Source organism: Chelonoidis abingdonii, chromosome 8 (genome assembly GCF_003597395.2).
Source record: "Chelonoidis abingdonii isolate Lonesome George chromosome 8, CheloAbing_2.0, whole genome shotgun sequence".
In the NCBI taxonomy this organism is placed as follows: Eukaryota; Metazoa; Chordata; order Testudines; family Testudinidae; genus Chelonoidis; species Chelonoidis abingdonii.
The window spans coordinates 79718556-79737027 of NC_133776.1; the positions used below are offsets into that span (position 1 = coordinate 79718556).

The 18472-nt window shown below is 54.4% G+C and overlaps 1 protein-coding gene across 4 annotated transcripts in view; it reads left to right on the top strand.

Moving 5' to 3' along the window:
• LOC116834697 (phosphatidylinositol 3,4,5-trisphosphate 5-phosphatase 2A-like) overlaps positions 1–18054 on the top strand; it is a 29087-nt gene extending 11033 nt beyond the window's left edge. For 2 of the 4 annotated variants that reach the window (XM_032796969.2, XM_032796970.2), the window contains exons 8-27: positions 1677–1763; positions 3125–3232; positions 3760–3874; positions 4316–4422; positions 6570–6672; positions 7201–7397; positions 8368–8485; positions 8849–8945; positions 9534–9672; positions 9940–10039; positions 10854–10942; positions 11546–11627; positions 11760–11849; positions 12280–12396; positions 13152–13240; positions 13712–13799; positions 14524–14679; positions 15003–15078; positions 15405–15972; positions 16804–18054. In XM_032796969.2, the coding sequence (XP_032652860.1) occupies positions 1677–1763; positions 3125–3232; positions 3760–3874; positions 4316–4422; positions 6570–6672; positions 7201–7397; positions 8368–8485; positions 8849–8945; positions 9534–9672; positions 9940–10039; positions 10854–10942; positions 11546–11627; positions 11760–11849; positions 12280–12396; positions 13152–13240; positions 13712–13799; positions 14524–14679; positions 15003–15078; positions 15405–15972; positions 16804–16815 (2538 nt within the window). In that variant the 3' untranslated portion in view covers positions 16816–18054. Of the gene's footprint in view, positions 1–1676; positions 1764–3124; positions 3233–3759; positions 3875–4315; positions 4423–6569; positions 6673–7200; positions 7398–8367; positions 8486–8848; positions 8946–9533; positions 9673–9939; positions 10040–10853; positions 10943–11545; positions 11628–11759; positions 11850–12279; positions 12397–13151; positions 13241–13711; positions 13800–14523; positions 14680–15002; positions 15079–15404; positions 15973–16369; positions 16495–16803 lie in introns of all 4 variants that reach the window. The other 2 variants (XM_075068748.1, XM_075068747.1) reach the window with 2 other exon arrangements.
• The last annotated feature ends 418 nt before the right edge of the window (positions 18055–18472 follow it).

Consider the following 18472-nt stretch of genomic DNA (forward strand, 5'->3'; position numbering starts at 1 on the left):
AGGGACCTGGGAGAGGAAGAATACTTCAGTGGTGGGACAGGTCAGGGATCTGGTCTGAGACACCTCAGCTGGACTGACCCAGAGCATGTTGATGAGGCTCAACAAGGACAAGTGCAGAGTCCTGCACTTAGGAAGGAAGAATCCCATGCACTGCTACAGGCTGGGGACCGACTGGCTAAGCAGCAGTCTGCAAAACAGGACTTGGAGATTACAGTGGACGAGAAGCTGGATATGAGTCAGCAGTGTGCCCTTGTTGCCAAGAAGGCCAGTGGCACATTGGGCTGTATTAGTAGGAGTATTGCTAGCAGATCGAGGGAAGTGATTATTCTCCTTTATTCAGCACTGGTAAGGCCACATCTGGAGTATTGGGTCCAGTTTTGGTCCCCTCACTACAGAAGGGATGGCATGTGGACAAATTGGAGAGAGTCCAGTGGAGGGCAACTAAAATGATTAGGGGGCTGGGGCACATGACTTATGAGGAGAGGCTGAGGGAACTGGGCTTATTTAGTCTGCAGAAGAGAAGAGTGAGGGGGGGATTTGATAGCAGCCTTCAACTACCTGAAGTGGGGTTCCAAAGAGGATGGAGCTAGGCTGTTCTTAGTGGTGGCAGATGACAGAACAAGAAGCAGTGGGGGAAGTCTAGGTTGGATATTGGAAACACTATTTCACCAGGAGCGTGATGAAGCACTAGAATCGGTTACCTAGGAAGGTGGTGGAATCTCCATCCTTAGAGGTTTTTAAGGTCCAGCTTGACAAAGCCCTAGCTGGGATGATTTAGTTGGTGTTGGTCCTACTTTGAGCAGGTGGTTGGACTAGATGACCTCCTGAGGTCTCTTCCAGCCCTAATATTCTATAATTCTAAGATCTGCTTGGGAGTGGAAACCTATGTCCTGAGCCAAAGCCCCGCATGCTGTTCCAGTCCCAGCCTGCCCTCACTGCTCTGGCTGTGCGCCTCAGTCCTGCTCCACAGCTCCCTGCAGAGACCTATGCACAGAGGTGCTAACTGTGCTAAACTGTGTATGTTTTAGTTCCATAGAGAAGTGTCTCCAGACCTTCCCAACTCTTTGCTAGTGACCCAAAGTGTAGTTAATAACCATTACAGTAGGGTGACCAGATGTCCCAATTTTATAGGGACAGTCCCAATATTTGGGGCTTTTTCCTATATAGCCTATTACCCCTCACCCCGTCCCAATTTTTTACCCTTGCTATCTGGTCACCATACATTAGAGAGCCTTTTTTTTTTTTCAGTTTGGCAAATAGTAAATTTTCTGAAAAATGCATTTGTGGGCACCAAAACTATTCAGAAATTCAGCAAATAATTTAGGCTGAGAATACCTAAAATTAAAAGTTTCAGAAATGTCAAAATGTTTAAAAAAAAAAATCTCAATTCACGTCAACCTCCAAAATGCTTTGACCGACCTAAGCAACATATTTTTGTGTTTTAATAAGAAAAAAAATTCAGTTTTGACTCAATGATTTTTTCCAGATTTTTCAGTTTAGCTACCAAACTTGGGGGGGCGGGGGGGGACACAGTTATTCATGCAGCTCTACTCTCCATAGGTATTGAAATGACCCTGGAAACTGGTCGAGGTTTCTGGACATATCCAGTACAGTTTAATCTATCATTGCTGCTTTAAGAGCACCAGGTATCAGAATTTGTCTCTCTTTCTGTGCAGGGTCTCTTGGCCAGCGATCCAGACCTTGAACTGCTCCTCAGCAAGATCTCCACTGTCAACCACCTGCTCTCCTCTCTAGAGAAAAAGGTACCTAGTGAGTTTGTAATCTCAGCACAGGTTGCTAGGGCTTGGGACTGTTACTCTGCAAACAAGTCCAGGGTTACAAGTTTGCCACCCTGCAACCATGGCACATGAGCAATGCATTTGTCAATGATAAAGCTACAAAAGGAAGGCAAAGAGAGCAGAAGTTAGAATTCCATTAAATAGAGGGAGGTTTAGACTTGAAGCTCCCAGAAGAGGTAAACTTAAATTACAAGAATTACAGCAAAAACCTCTGAAGAAATACCCTGTTATAAATGAAGGGTAGAAGAGCTACTAATTGCAACCTTTACTAATGTCCCCTAGCTCTCCAGACAAGAATAAACTCCTTAGACTTGAGCAAACTCCTAGGATAAATTAAAACTCCCAGATAGAGCAAGTTTCTACTAGGTTGAGCTCCCAGACAGGAAGGGTACTGGCCTCTCATTAAATTGGAGGGAAGGGAATTCCTTCCACCTGGAGCATGCTTTATAGTTCCTTAGTCCCACCCCTAACAGGTTCTAGCCAATCAGCCCCCTCCACCTTACTCACAAGACACATTACCAATTTAACACTTTCACAAACCAACCTCAGCCCCTGGGCCTCCATGCTCTTTGTGCTGGCCCACTAGGTCACCTGGTTCCCAATTCCTGCTCACTTTTGCTGAGATCCCTGAGGTGTCTATCACAAGCAGTGTGACATTGCTACTCCTGTGGGACAGCCATGAGGGACAGATCTGTGTCATTGCCTCCTTCCTAGAGCAGGGCATTGTGATTTGTAGCCAAGCCATTGCTCTGGATGCCTCCGTGGCAAAGCTGACAGAGTCTGTGTATGGCTCTCTCAAACATGAGCTGTTCACCTTGTCCCCTCCCTGGGTGACTGGAGCACTGGGCAGGAGGGAGCACATTCTGCTGACTGTTGCCTGGCTTCTTCACACTGATGGCTCCAGCACTGCCTAGTCAATACATGCCAGATAGTGCCAATAGCTGATGGGTAAATTCAGGCACCAAAAGAGGAGGTGACTGATTGCAAGCAAGTCAATGGTAGGGCCAGGAACAGAACCCAGGGCTCTAGTCTCCCCCTCTGACTAGTAGGTGGTGTTGCCTTCACTTTAATCTGTGCAGACACAGAGCAAACAGCAAGTGGTACCTCATCATGACCTAACTCCAAAGTTCCCGCTGTCACTTGTTGTGCTTAGCAGGAAGGCCCAGCCATGCCCTGCAGCCAGCAACATGTTAGAATCTCCTGCTCCCACTAGACCCTAGTTCGCCTGCTGGCAAAGCAGCTGGATTTGAACCCTCTCTCTTGTGCAGTTGGTCTCTCTGTTTGTGTTTCTCAACACCTGCCTGTCTCTGACTCTTTCTCTGCAGGTGCTGAAGACACTGCAGGAGACAGTGACCAAGCACAAACTGGCTCTTCCCAGTGTGGCTGTGGTGTACCCCCCTGCTGCCAAGCCCATGGCTGTGCAGAACTTTGAGGTGAGAGAGGCACCTAGGTGTGACGAGCTCCGTTGCACTGCTCCCTTCAGGGGCTTTGATGGGGCCTTTCCCAGCACAGGCAGAGACTAGGGTGGGTATGATCAACTTGGGCCCTACATAATGTGGGGCCTGCAGCTTGTGGGCCAGCTGGGCTGTGGGATTGTGGGAGAGACAACATGGGGTGTGATTTCCCCTTCAGGCAGATGAGAAAGCCAATCTGGGGGGAGGGGCAGGAAGTCTGTGGGGCTGCCCTTCTCCTATTCTCCAATGGACAGCGGAAGCTAGCGTGAGAAGGGCTGGTTTACACCTGCCACAATACATTGGGGTTCAGACACAGGTGTGAAGCAGCTACAGCACTTGCCTAGTGAGCTCAGCGAGGTGCCATGTGAGCAGTGTCCCTCCAGGAGAGGGGTAGCCCCTGGCCCAATGGTATACAGAGATAAAGGGGCATACATTCCCTGCTCCTGCCCTCAGTTGCACCCAACCTAGTTGCACCTGCCTCAATAACCTAGTTCCTTGTGCTGCAGGTGAAAGTGGGCAAAACACAGAGGGCCTCCCTGACAGTGGATGTGGAGTCTGGGACAATGGCCATCACAAAGAGGGGCTGCAGCTCTCCAGAGGAGACCATCTCTCAGGACAAAAGTAGGGGAAACCCCTTCAGTCCATTGACTTGGCCGTAGGCCTTGGAAGGTTGTTGAGTAATTGGCCCATTGTGGAAGTAGACCCCTGGGAGAAGCAGCAGTGAGAGGTCAAGAATACTCTGTGATGCACAAATGGAACATGGCCACCACTAGGCTTCCTGGCTGAAGCCAGGGTGATGGGCTCCTTCACCCAGGGTAATCTGCTGAACAGTTATCTCAAGGACGGGAGGGATAAACCAGAGCCTGCTGGATGCACACAGGAGCCCTGCTTGGTGAGCTTCCTGCAGTGTGACATCCTGCGGGAGCGAGGGGCAGCCGTATCCACACCCCTCTGTGTTATGCTGAGAGGCAGCAGCAGTGCCCTTCCTTAGGGGTTTATTGGCCGTGCTTTTGGGGGTTGTGCTGTTCCATGTTTCACTGTCACTGGTGTGGTTGTCTTCAGTCTTGCAGCTGATTAAATACCAGAGCATGCAGAGCAAAGTGAGGCTGGTGTATGACAGAGACCAGCACAGAAGCCTGACCAAGGACTTCATCTTCCAGAATGCACGGGTAAGAGGTCCTCCCCCGGCCTGGGCTCCCACCAGCTTCACTGCAGCAAAAGACTAGGGCCAGGCCTCAGACCATAGGGCAGTATTTGCCCCTGGTGCAGACTAGCCCTGTATGTGGTCTGGCATCCTGGCTCTCTCTGCCTGGCCTCTGAGAATTGGCTGGTAGGAAACCCACTTATGCTCTGCTATATGTGGGCAATGAGGGGATGTTGGCGTGGGAAGCCCAGGGGACTGAGAGCAAGCTCTCTGAGTGACACATGGATGCAGGGTATTGCAAAGGATCATTGAAAAAGTGGGTAAGGGCTTCCCCTCAGCACCCAGGAGGTGGAACATCACCATGAAACCAGAGAGGGGACCAAGGGGCTTCAGCCTGTCTTCCGAGCCAGGTGCTCATGTGGCTGTGCAGCACTGCCCTCTGCTGGTGTGGGAGAGACCTCTCGGGCACCACTGCTTTCCTTCTCTGGTGTGAGTCAGCAGAGCTGGCCCTTAGCTTATTGGTATCCAGTAAAGAGGGGCCAGTATCCGGAATCCCTGTCTGTTTGCTTTGCACTGTGTGTTTACAGGTAGCTGATGACCATGGCACTTATATGCATCACCTAGATCAGGGGTCTCAAACTCAAATGAGCACAAGGGCCACATAAGGGCTAGGTCATTGGCCCAAGGGCTGCGTCACTGACACGCCCCCCTTGGTGCCTCTGGCTCTGCCCCAACTCCACCCCTTCCATGAGGCCCTGCCTCTTACCACCCCTTCCCTGCCCCCATTCCAACTCCTTTCCTGAAGTCCTCACCCAACTCTGCCCCCTCCCTGCCCCCAGAGGGTGCATGAGGGGTGTGGCGGGGGCTCAGAGCAGGGAGTTGAGGTGCAGCAGGGAGTTGGGGTGCATACAGGGGGCTCAGGGTGCAGAAAGGGTGTGGGGTGCAGCAGGGAGCTCAGGGCAGGGAGTTGCGGGGCGGGGTGCAGGAGGGCTTCGGGCTCTGAGGTGGCAGCGGCGCACACCGGGGCCAGGGCAGGCTGCCAGCCCCGGCCATGCTCCGTCCTGGGAAGTAGCTGGAACCATGTCCCTGCGGCCCCTGAGGGATGGGGGGATGCAGGGCTCCACACGCTGCTTGCCGCACCTCCAGATACCTCCCCTGAAGCTCCCATTGGCCGCGGCTCCCTGTTCCCGGCCAATGGGAGCTGCTGGAGGGCTGTGCCTGGAAGCCAAGGCAACATATAGACAGAGCCTTTTGCTTCTCCCCTGCCCCTGTCGCTTCAGGGAGCGGCACGGGGCTCGAGGGGGGCAATCCTGCAGCTGTAGTTTGCCCACCCCTGGCCTGGAGGTAGGCCAGGGGGGCGGGCGAGGGAGCGGGACGCTTTGTGGGCCACAGGAAATAGCCCTGAGGGCCGCCGCGTGTTTGAGACCCCTGACCTAGATACTATGCTGGGGGGTGCACTGAAGAGAGCTAATCACAGACTAACCCTAGACTCTGAACTATTCAGCAAGGAGGCTTGGCCTGTGAGGCTGCAGTGTGCTCCATTGCTTTCTGCTGGAGCTGGTGGGGCCTCCTCTCCCTCTACTCATTAGCTGGCAGGAGCCTGGAGATTTATTATTATAGTGGGCCCAAATCCCAGTGTACTAGGCACTATACCACACAACATGAAAAGACAATCTCTGCGCCAAAGAGTTCACAGTAAGTTAAGACAAGAGATGACAGGTGGATGTGGACAGACAGATGGGGGAGAACTAGGACACAATGAGACAATACTGGATAGCATGACTGACAGTGGCCTTGCCACAACAGCAGCCCAACCACTGTCAAATTTTGTTCTCCTTGCCTCTTTCCATGATGCCCATGTGAGCTTGACTGTGGTCCTGGAGGCCCTTCCTCCTGTGCTCTTCTCCTAAGAAGTGGGTCGTAGGACAGTTACATCCATTGATCATCAGTAGACATGGGGATTACAGCTAAAAGCAGGATTGTCCACCACTATGAGGCTTTAGCGATGCTCTGGAATGAGACAGATGAGTCCTGCACTGAAAACTGGTAGTTAACATTGGCTACCATCAGTCTGCAGCTCTGTGGGGACAGGCCTGTGGCTCAGCTTGGGCGCCATGTTCTCTTGAACTCTGTGTCAGGACCCAAGCAGACAGTCATGTTCTTCTCTTGCAGAAGCGAGAGGCCTTTTGCCAACTGCTGCAGCTCATGAAGATCCAGCATTCCAACCTGGATGAGCCAGACCTCATTTCTGTGTATGTTGGGACGTGGAACATGGGTAAGGAGTAGGGACAGCTCAGAGACCTCCAGTGTGACTATGGGTTCTTGTCATGAATCCAGGGACAGTTCTGGAGTTGAAATCTCTGCAGCTTTCCAAAGAGAGCTATGCCCAGGAGTTCTGAGATCCTTGTTGAGTCCTAGTGGGGTGAGAAGGTTGGAGAAGCCCTCATCCTCAGGCCTTACCTGGGCTTGGGTCAATATCGTGATGCACCTGCCACACCTGGTATTTTTGTTGAGTAAATAGAGCTGCTGATATACAGTCAGTGATGGTGGGACATGTCAGTGAACCTCATAAACAAGCTGTCTCTTAGCTGGACTCAAGAGCTGCCATAGTACTTTCCATCCTTGACAGGGGACTTATTAGACCCCCCAGGACCTGGCACAGAATGAGAGGTAACCAAATCCCACTTCATCCAGCGTGGTCCCAATTTAAGGGCTTGATATTCCACCAGTGTGCTTGGGTTGGTGCATGGGAGGGGAGGCAATGAAATGTAGCAATCTGATCCCATCTCTCCTTTTCCCCCAGGCAGTGCTCCACCCCCCAGGTCCATGGCTTCATGGCTGACATCAAGGGGGTTGGGACGGACTCAGGATGAGACCACAGCTGGCATCCCACATGACATCTATGTTATTGGCACCCAGGAGAACTCGCTGGGGGACCGTGAATGGGTGGAGTTCCTGCGAGCCTCCCTGAAGACCTTGATGTCCATAGATTTCCGAGTGGTATGGGCCCAGGCCACCCCATTCACGCAACCCTGAGGGAGGGACAACGCCCATGTCCTCTAGTATCCCCTGTCCCTGTTGTCTCCCCTTACCTTACCTCTCTGGCTTTGTAAGAAGTGGTGCCTGCCAGCACTCACTCAGTTAAGAGCCTATCCTTCATCCAACTATTATTGGAAGTAGATCACTCAGCAACAAATTGTCCTTGGGCTGTTACACCCAAAACCAATTGTCTAAGATAAAGCCAGAGGGATCCAACACACCACCAGAGCCCTTGACAAGCAAGAAATATGCCCTCCCCAAATGGAGCCTGTTGTTGGGACCTGGTGCTCAGACACTTTGGTGGCTTGTTTGACCCCACCTTTCTGCTTCCTTTACCATCCCCCTTTCCACCTGTTGGCTGAAGGATTGGAGATCAGTTCAGGGACCCACAGATGCTTCCAGTGGGAGATGGGAAGCCAAGATCATCCTCTCACCTGTGTCCTCTTCTCTCTATCTCACGGCCCTGGGTTCTCTCTCCTTCTCTCCCCATTTCTCCAGTTGAATTGAATTCTCTCTTAGGCATCCTCCTTGGTGTCTGCCTAGGCAGAACACGTTCTCTTATCTGTGTGGTGCCATTTTTCAGGCTGTGGCCTCTGCAGCCAGGACCTTGTGGCATGGATGGTCACGGTCATGCCCAGAGAGCTGGGAAGCAGGCCTGAGAAATCTCCCCATAGACTGAGTTCAGGCAGGTCTTGCCCACAGCCCAGGAGCGAGCTAATGGAGTCTTGTCCAGGCCAGACCCAGCAAACGCTGCAAATCCAAACTTGACTTTGAGCCCAGGGAGGGGGTGTTTGTACACAAGACTTCAGGGATGCCTGGTCCAGCTGCTGGAGGGTTGCCTATTGCAGCATGATTTCCAGAAGAGGACAGTGTGTTCTCATTCCCCTGCTCTGCTTTGGGTGGTCTCACTCCTTCCCCAATCTCGTTGCAGGTTGCCTTACAGTGCCTCTGGAGCATCAAGATTGTGGTGCTGGTGAAACCAGAGCATGAACGCCGGATCAGCCATGTGAACACGTCAAGTGTGAAAACAGGAATTGCAAACACACTAGGTGCAGCAGAAAGGGAAGGGCATCTGGGGGCTGGAGTGGGAGGAGAGGAGAGGAGAACACTGTGGGGCAGGGGAGTGCTTGTAGAGCCATGTTGGGGTGGGGGGAGGACATGTTCCAGGGCCATATCTGGGGAAGCGGCAGGGGAGTGGTCTGGGTTCTGTATATGGATCATGGGAAGAGGAGCTGGGGAGTACTCTATATCTGGGGGAGAGGGGAGTGCTCTGGGTGCCATTCCAGGAGGTGAGGCGGTCTCAGGTCCCAGTGGGTATCAGAGCACAGGGGGACAGCCAGGTCCTGTGAGGAGCTCCTGGCAAGGGGAACATGCAGGTCTGAGGGCTGATCGGGCCTGGTGTGTTTCCTCAGGTAACAAAGGGGCTGTGGGAGTCTCCTTCCTTTTCAACGGCACATCATTTGGATTTGTGAACTGCCACCTGGCCTCAGGGAGCGAGAAGACACACAGGTGATTGGGGGGCTTCTTCCTGACCCCTGTGCCTGCATGAGACCTTCAGGGGGTTGGGAATGCCAGCACAGCTGCCCCATAGCCAATGCATCACCTCTTGCATTGATTAGCCACTTCCTGGTCTTTCCTCTGCCTCAGCCACAGTCAGCCTTCATCTCAGCCTCCCCGCCATGGCCAGACAGCCTGGATACTGGGCTGGACATGCTCACCCAATGACTGAACTCGTCCAGTTGGCTGGGGTAGATGTGTGCAGGGCTGGGACTCTGTCCAGCCTACTGCAGGGCTGGGAAGAGGCCAAGGTGTTGGCTTGAATGGGCTAGGATTGGTATCACTTTGATAACTGTCAAATTGGAAAGTAGGGGCTGGGAATGGGTGAGGACAAGGAGAGGGGGTCTTGTGGGGGCAGGTAGGTGTCAGGGTGAGATGGGTCCCAGGTTGATTTGTGGGGCAATGGGATGCTGGGAGGATTTGTGGAGGCAGGTAGGGGTCAGGGTGGGTTCTGTGGAGGCAGGTGGGGTCCTGCAGATTTGCAGAGCAATGGATCTCCCTGATTTTCTCTGCCTTGTGTGACCCTCATCATCGGTGCAGGCGGAACCAGAACTACAGTGATATTCTGCGCTCTCTGGTCCTGGGCGACAAGAGACTCAGCAGCTTTGACCTCACCCTGCGCTTCACCCACTTCTTCTGGTTTGGAGACCTCAATTACCGCCTTGATATGGAGGTCCAGGTAGGACTTTGGTCCCGTTTGTGCCCTGGGTTGCTGCTGAGCTCCACACAGCTGCTCTTGAGAACAGGCCACCTGTGGGAACACCCTTGGGGCAGGTCCCTCCTCCCAGCCCAGCCCCAAAGGCATGCAGGGGATGGGTGTGGACTGTGACCATGGAGCTCCTTGTCTTCTCTGAGGACTCCTGTGGTGGGATCCTGTGCTGGGGGAAGGGTACAGAAAAGCCCTGCAAACCCTAGTGCTTATGGACCTTTCCCTCTTCCCTCTCAGGACATCTTAGCTCATGTGAACAAAAAGGAGTTTGAGGCCCTGCTGGCTGTGGACCAGCTCACCCTGGAGCGGGAGAAGAACAAGGTGTTCCTGCGATTTAGTGAGTGTGATGGTGACAGATGGGGAGCCCACACTGCCCTCCCAGAGCACTGCCTGTCTGCTGCCTTGCCCCCAGGAAGGCCCCCGTATACCATGCCCCCATCGCCAGCCACCTCCAGCACTCACAGTTCAACAATGCTTTAAGGCAGGACAAGCTCTACAGCTGCTGTAAAATGTGCAGGAGAGACAGGAATCCCCAGGTCTCCAACAGCAGCAGATACAGCACAGCCAGGATGGGGCTTTGCCCTGTTTTTGGGGTTTAACCCCTGCCATGATGCAGATAACAGCTATAGGCCGATGAGCTTTGCTACACCCCCCACACCCAGACTCCACAGATTCACCCATCCAAACCATCACTCTGTCCCCTACCCCAGCCATGAACAGTCTAGTGTCACCTCCTAGCCAGGGCTGTGCTACATAGTGTCTAAATATGCTAGAAACCTTTATATGCACAAAAGAAACCCAGCTTCAGGTGGTAAGCTCAGTGAGGTAGTTGGCTCGGCTTAGTCCCCAGGGGATGTTTGTGCACAGTTCACTGTGCTGAGGAGAAGCCCTGGGCTGGACAGCAGAGGGGCTACAGGCCAGCGTGGAAGTGCTTTGGCAGAGCAAGAGCAGGGATGAAGTTCAGGGCTGGGAGGAAATGGTAGATCTGTGTGTGTCAGTGGAGGACAAGTAGGTCTTTCTAGTCTGACAGAATAATCTGGCTGGGTTTCTCTGGCCCTGCCATTGGTTCTGCGGGCAGTGTCTGCCTGCCCTGGGCTGTGGGTGTCTGGCGTGGTCTCACCTCCATGTCTTCCTGTTTGCTCCATTTCCAGGTGAGGAAGACATCTCCTTCCCCCCCACATACCGATACGAACGGGGCTCCCGAGACAACTATGTTTGGCAGAAGTTCAAAACCACAGGGGTGAGTGTCTGGCCCCGAGGGGAAGGGGCTGGGATCTGGCCAGGGCTCCCATGTGGGACTGTCCCAGGTGAGGTGCTCCATGGCCCTACCTGACTGCGAGAGGGAATAGGACTGGGCCAGCAGGCTCGATTCTGTCTTCCAGCTGAGTTGCACTCAGGGTAGGGATGAAGACACAGTGGCTTTGAGCCACCCCTATTCTCAGGCTGGGTCTCTGAAGTTCCTTTGGCTTGTGCTGGCTGCCTGTGGCCACGAGGGAATAGCTGGACCAAGGAAGTCTAGAGCGAGGCAATGGCAGGGCTGGAGTTAGGGCTTGAGAGCGCCTGGCTCCCAGCCCTGTGTTCAGCCCACACTGCCTCACCCTACACTCCCTGCCTCTCTCGCACTGTGATCTGTGCTGTCCCTGAACAGTGAGCAGCGGGGACCCCACGCCTTCAGTGACACTGGGATGATCAGTACCCTGCCCTGGGGAATGAACAGGATGGTAACCTCCCTAGTTCAGCTGGGAGGGGAGATGTGCTGGGAGTGTGGGAGGCTGCAGGGAAATCCAGGCAGCTCAAACCAGGCTCAGCCATGCACCTAAAGCTTCTTTGCTTTTGGTTGCAGGTGAGGATCAACGTTCCCTCGTGGTGCGATCGCATCCTATGGAAGTCACGCCCTGAGACTCACGTGCTCTGTAACTCGTATGGTGAGTGAAGAGCCCCGGGGACTGTCTGGGAGCACAAAGGCCATTAGCCTGCACCTCCAAGGCCCAGCCTGGAACATGTGCATGGAACAGTGGGTTTCTGTGGCAGACATGGCTCCCTCTTTGGTGTTTCAGGCTGCACTGATGACATTGTGACCAGTGACCACTCGCCCGTCTTTGCCACATTTGAGGTGGGAGTGACGTCTCAGTTCGTGCCTAGGAAAGGTAAGGAGGCTGCCCTCCGTGGGCCACTGGACAGGGTGGGGAGGGCTTACTCCCCTGATGAATCTAGGGCAGGAGTGCTGCAGTCCTAGCCCCGTATTTGCTGAGTCGGTTCTGCCATCCCTTCCAAACTGCAGTGTTCTCAGGGCCAACACATGTCACCACAGGGCTACCAGCCAGCAGTGCTGGGTAGCATTGTTAGTGGGGAGATGAACAGGTCAGTCTTTGCCTGGGGAGTAGGGTCCAGGGAACTCATTTTGCTGACCCCACAGACAGACCTGAGCTATGACTGGGGTAGTGGCAATCTGACACCCTGCCCAGGTCCTCAAGGGGTCATATCAGCCAGCATGGGACCAGCTCATCTGAGGGGTCAGATCTGGGGACAGGGTGGGGCCCCTTCAGCATACACTGATTGGCCATTCTGTGCTGGCAGCTCCTGGCTCCAGCACTGAGTCCCTGGCCTGCATCGAGTGGGACAGCATTGAGGTGATTGTGAAAACAGCCAGCCGCAGCAAGTGCTACATTGAGTTCCATTCCTACTGCCTGGAAGGTGAGAGCAGCCTGGGCGTGTCTACTGGCCACATGCCAAGCCCGTCCAGTACCTGGAAGGGAGACCAGCAAGGAAAACCTAGTGCTGCAGGGAGCAGCACAGGGGACTTTCCAGACCAAGTCAGTACTGACCCCAATGCCCCAGTGCAGTGCTAAGGGGCTCTGTGCTGCAGAGGGCTCCTTGGAAGGGGGTGCTGTCCCCAGAATCAGTTCTGACCTCAGGGTCCAGCCTGCTGTGCTGCATGAGGTGCCGTTTTTCAAGTGAGATGGAAAGCCAAGCTTCTGGCCATTTGTGCTCATTACATATCCCAGGACATTTTGTGTAAGGATTGAGGTGCACCGCTGGTGTCACACTTGGGTTAGATTGTGACAACCTCTAGTTTCACTAGGATTGGGCCTCTTCTGTCCTAAATGGTTGTGCACTGTTGCTGTGTGTGGTATAAGTAGCTGCTACATCTCAGCTCAGAGGTGGCTGCATTTCAGCAGAGGGTGATGTGATCTCTGTGCAGTCTGTTCATGTACTGGGATTCTTCTTCTGGGGGCAATGGGGCTGGCAGCTCTATCTCAATGACAAACTGGGATTTGTCCTGGGTGGAGTCCACCCGCCTTCCCCCTGGCAATGTGGTTGGTGCCTAGGAGAGGTTGGTGCTGGCAGGGAAGAGGAGGGAGGCTGGTACCCAGGTGGAGAGAGGGGTGGGTAGGTTGCAGCAGGATACAGCTTTGCTCTTGTAATTCTCTCTCTTGATTTCTTGCCAGAATCTCAGCGGAGTGGGGAGAACAGCTCCCAGAGCAGTGACATCCCAGGCTTCCTCAAACTGAGCTGGTCAGCTAAACAGCTGCCAGTGGTAAGCGCGGGGGGGGGTTGGGGGGCGGGGGGGAGTGCAGGCAGGTGAGTGTGTGCATGGGCAGGGGCTGGCACAACAAAGAGGAGGCAGGTGAGAAGGACATAGGGAGACTATAAGGAGTGACAGCCTGTAGACTTTGTTAGACTCCCTGGCTCCTCCACCCTTCCCCGGCCCTGACTTCCCATGCCACTAGCTCTGAAGCACACCCCCATCCCCTGTTCCCCATCATACCCATCCCTCTCCCTCTGCCCTGACTCCCTGGTGCTCCCTTTCCCTGGCTGATCTCCTGAGCAAGTTCTTTTGCCACAGAGTGAACTCAGTGGTGACCACTGGGGCTTTATCCCTTGTACTGTAGGACAGTGGGATCAGTGTGATGTCTCTGTACCTAAGCCCAGCGCTCAGGCCCCATGGCTGTGTGGCTGGATTAGCGGTTTGCTAGCCTTCTGAGAGTTGTTTTCTCTCCCTGTGCAGCTGAGCCCAATCCTGTCAGACCTGGAGTACCTGCTGGACCAGCACCTGCTCCTCAGCATCAAGGGCATGGACAGTTGCGAGTCATATGGTGTGTGTCCAGCACCTCCTCTTGAAAGGGGGAGTGTTAGGGAGTGGCCAGGATGGCACATGAACCCCACAGAGGATTAAGGTGATTCCTACAGGGCTCCCTGTATCCTGGAGCAGCCCAGAGCAGGAGACCCGGGGTATCAGGGTGAGCACCTACATTAGTGAAGGGTCCAGGTCCCCCTGTGGCTTCACCTGCCCGCTCCTGAACCAGGGAGCAAGAGACTAGACTCAGGGGCAGTAGCAAGGTCTCCTCACAGCAGTGCAGGGCACTCTCCTTCAGCCCCTGCTGCCCCTGGGACTCCGGGGGGAGGACCTGGGGGCCTGTAGATAGTGCAGGCCCCTGACCACCAGAGAAGGCCCAGGAAGGAGAGGCTCGTGCCTCACTGAAGACGTGCTGTAGCCTGTATTTGGTGACCAGAGACTGACTCCTGTCTCCCTCAGGAGAAAATGGTTTCTCCAAGCTACTGGGAAACTAGAAGCACATCTGGGGTTTTGGCAGGACAGGCTATCCCCTCCCCTCCATGGACACTAGCTCTGTGTATATGAGCAACTCCATGCTCCTGGTGGGTGTCACATTGTGGTGTGGCGTCCGCCAGTCCCTGGCTCTAGTACTTTTCCATGGGAACATGTGAGTGGGAGGAGGAGGATGCTAGCTGCTGTCGGTGGGTGCCTGAGTGACCGTGGGGTGCCCCGTCCTCTGAGGTGACGCTGTGCTTTCTGGGCAGGTGAGTGCTGCATTGCCATGAGATCTATGATTGGCAGCCTGGCCCAGCAGTTTGAGACTTTCCTCTTCCACCGGGGTGAAGAAACAGGCTCCATGCGTGGCTGGATGAAGGTCCGAGTCCCCAAGGACAGGCGGAGCACACGCGAGAGGCTCTACGGTAATACAGCCATGCCACTGAACCGCTGCTGCTTCAGAGATATAGGCTTCAGTTCCCTGCTTGGGGACCAGGGAAAACCCAGAGTAGCTGGGGGGAGCTCCCCTGCAGCCATTTCTTCTGCCCCAGGATGCACCAGGCCAGGCCAGGCTGGGAATAAGTGGGAGTTCCCCTGCTGCCATTTCTCATGCCCCCTTCCCTCTAGAGCTTCCAGCTGGGAGAGGCTGGGACTGGAGCAGCTGGGAGTTCCTGCCATCTGGGCTAACAGTTCAGTAGAAACACTCTGCAGCATTCCCATTAACCTTTACAGTTTTTGTATTGTGTAGAGTGGATCAGCTTTGAGACCGACGAGACAGAGTCCGACTTCCCAACCCTCCCCAAGCCAGCTTTGCGTGCCGTCAGGTAACTGCCAGCATGTTTGGCCATTAACTTGCTACGACACTTGGTGCTGCCAGTCCAGGGCTTGTGATGGGAGTTGTTTTGTTTGGTTTGGTTTCTGAATGAGGGCGCACCCTGAGTGGGTGAAGTAGCTGCTTGTCTGTCTGTCTTCTAGGATTGTCGGTCCATCTGCCCCAGAGTGGTTGTCGCTCTGTCGCGGTGTTGGGGATGTCAGTCAGTTTGTCTCTGCCAGGAACTGGGGATGGATTTGTCCCAGAGTGCTGGGATTATCTATCTCTTGGCGTTATCTTTCTGGGCAAAAACACCCACTCGACTGTTGTGTGTTTCAGAAGCCGGCCCCTCAGTCTCCCGGATGCAGCCAGCAGTTACACCAATCCAGCCTATTTCATATTTGAGGGGGTCCCCAACACCTGGGCACAGTGTCCCAGCCCGTCTGAACCTCCTTACAGTCCAGCCAGTGACACGCAGGCTGACAGGCACCTAGGCCATTCTCCATGCCACAGGCTGCAGAGCCTGACAGGAGCACAAGCCGCCTCCTCCTCCTCCAAGGAACAGCTACAAAGAAGCTCCCACTACCCTGTGTCTGAGACCACCTCCTGTGGGCACCAGCTCAGCCTCTCCCAGACTGAGAGGCACAAGAGGCCCAAGTCAGCCATTCTGATGAGAGATCCGCAGATGTCAGGTGATTGTTCCCTCACAGCCCTGCACATGGCCTGGTGCCTCAGTGACGTGGACACACAGCCCCCCCAGAGAGGAAGCTGCCTGGGCGCCAGCCAGCCAGAGGGCCGGAAGAACCTGCTGCGCCACACCCGCAGCGCACTGGAGCCGCCACCGCAGAGCTGCTGGGAGGGGGCAAGGTCCCAGCGGGACACTCGCCGACTCAACCGTGCCAGAGAGGTATGTCCCGGGCAACTCACGCTGGAAAGCACCAGCTGACTCATGTGCCAGGGAGACATGATGCCTGGTGAGGGCTTCGTGTTGGCCTTGAAGGAGCTCCAGGCATAGGGAGGGTGTTAATGCACAAGTCTCTGGAGACTCATGTGTAAATGTGTTGGTTGGGCATCAGCGAGCTTGGGGTCTCCCATCCTAGTTCCCTTGTCCACACTGGGTATCACAGTCAGTCTGGCTCAGGGGAGGCCTGGGGATGGAACAGCAGGATGCTGCAGGTCACAAGGGAGGCACCTCAGCAGAGCTGTGATGGGGGATGAGCAGGGATAGCACAGGACTGGATTCAGGAGACTCAGCAGAGCTGAGGCTAGAGTCGTTGTGTTGTAGTCCCCTGGCGTGACGCTGTTGGGCCATATCCTGTGGCAGTGGTGATCACCCCTGGAGCGTTGTCATGTGGCTGAGTCGCTTGGGCCTGGAACAGTATGAGGCGGGGCTGTATGAAAATGGCTGGGATGATCTGGAGTTCTTCAGGTATCATAAGGATAGTGGTGTGTGAGGGCTCATTGGCTCATGTGTACCACTGTGCCTTACTGGAGTATAACAGTCCAGCTCGTGTGCCCCACAGACATCCTGTCAAGAGCTCTGGGGCAGGAGGAGAATTGGGGTTCCTAGCTGAACCCTGGATGCAGAGTGCAGGGCAGAGACTAGGGGGAGATGACCTCTGGAGTCCCATAGTCCTTCCATGTCCAATAGTCATAGGTGGTTGAGTCCCCTTCCTCCCTGCCTTGTGCTGCATTGCTGGCTTCTCCCTCAGTTGCTCTACTTCTCTCCCTTGTCTAGAAATATCACTGACCAGGACCTGCTGGACGCTGGCGTGCTGAGCACCACTCATCGGAAGCTCATCCAAGCCAAGCTACACGAAAGCAGCCCCAGGAGCCTGCAGCAGGGACCCAGTCTGAAACCAAACCCATAGTGAATCTGGCATTCAGACTCCTCCGTGCCCTTCTAATCTCTGGACAGCTTCCTGGTGCAAGGGGTTGGAGCGCTGCTGAAGGTGTTCTGTCCCTGCGACAGGGCCAAGATCTGGGGTCACTGGCCTAAGCCTCTGGATTGGAAATATCCCCCTTTCTGCCTTCCTTTGCAACCTTCACTGTCACTCTGATGTCATTGTGCATAATTTCCCATGGCGGTAGCTGCAGAAATGCCCTGTGCATCTGGCTGAGGCTCTACCAAAGGCCTGGACCCAAAAGGACGTTTAGCCTTGTGGTGAAACTGGCCACAACCCCAAACTGTCTAGCTGGGTTCCATGGAGGGGTGACTGGGAATTCAGAGTAGCCAGAACATAACAGGGGAGCCCCAGTAGCTACTGAGACTCCAGCACTAACTTTTCATCCTTCCCTGTTTGAACGACAGAAAGGGCCTGGCTTCACCTCTGGTGGGCATGGATCCTACTGCTGAGCCCTGTTCCACTTCCACCCAGCATAGAGGCATGGTACACTCTGAGCCAGGGGAGATGGGAGCAACAGTCCATGTGGCCACATCGCACTGGAGCTGAGACTTTCCTTGTTGAGTCTGATACAGCTGATGTGGGTGGTGACACTACAACCTGGGCTGGCTGGGCACCTCTCCCAGTCTCTGCCCACACAGATGCTGGAGCACTAGATGTGGACTGTAGCTTGGTCACAAGGGTTTAATTTCCCTAAGGTCTGAACTGAACCATGAAACATCACATGGAGGAGAGAGCCTCAGCACTGCAGCCTCATGAGGACTCCAAGTGCGTCACAGGCGAGAACACGCTAGTCTAATGCACTTATTATGTATGGGCAACTGTTTCTCAGAGTCCAGCCACCCTTGAGGGCAGAGACCTGGTCCCTCTGTGGGAGAACAAGGCTGCTTGCTCTGCCCCTTAGATGGCAGCTAGGTGTTTGCAGACACCCCACAGCCTCCTGTCATGTGCCTTCAATCACACTGTGTTTAGCTGCAGTTGCCACATGGAGTTTTTAATAGGCTCCATATTGCTGGTTTCTCATAAGATGCACTTTCTGTTTCAATTAATAATAAAACCCCAAAGCTGCGAGGAAACTCCACATCTAGGCCACTTTCTGGTTTCTCTGACCCTGTGGTGACAGGATGAAGTTGGTGCTTGAGGCAGGAAGACGGTGATAGTGCTGGCTAGAACCAGGCACATTATGAACAAGGCTGGTCGAAGCTTTTTCCTCCAGCTAGCTCTAGCAACACATCCATCCCACCCCTGACCTGCAACCCTCCTGGCAGTAGTCCTGGTCTTCCCACAGAGCTCTGCCTATGCCCCTCCAGTGCAAGCAATAACACCCAAACCTTTCCTAATCAGAGCCAGGTGTTGGCTGGTGACAGACATGGTGGGGAGAGGTGCTTGTGAGTCTGTGTCACACACAGAGTAGAAGGCTGTCCTAGAGGAGCTTGTGTGCATTTGTAATGTACATGCCCCCTCCCTCTGCTGTGGTGACTTTGCTTTCTGGGAGGAAACACT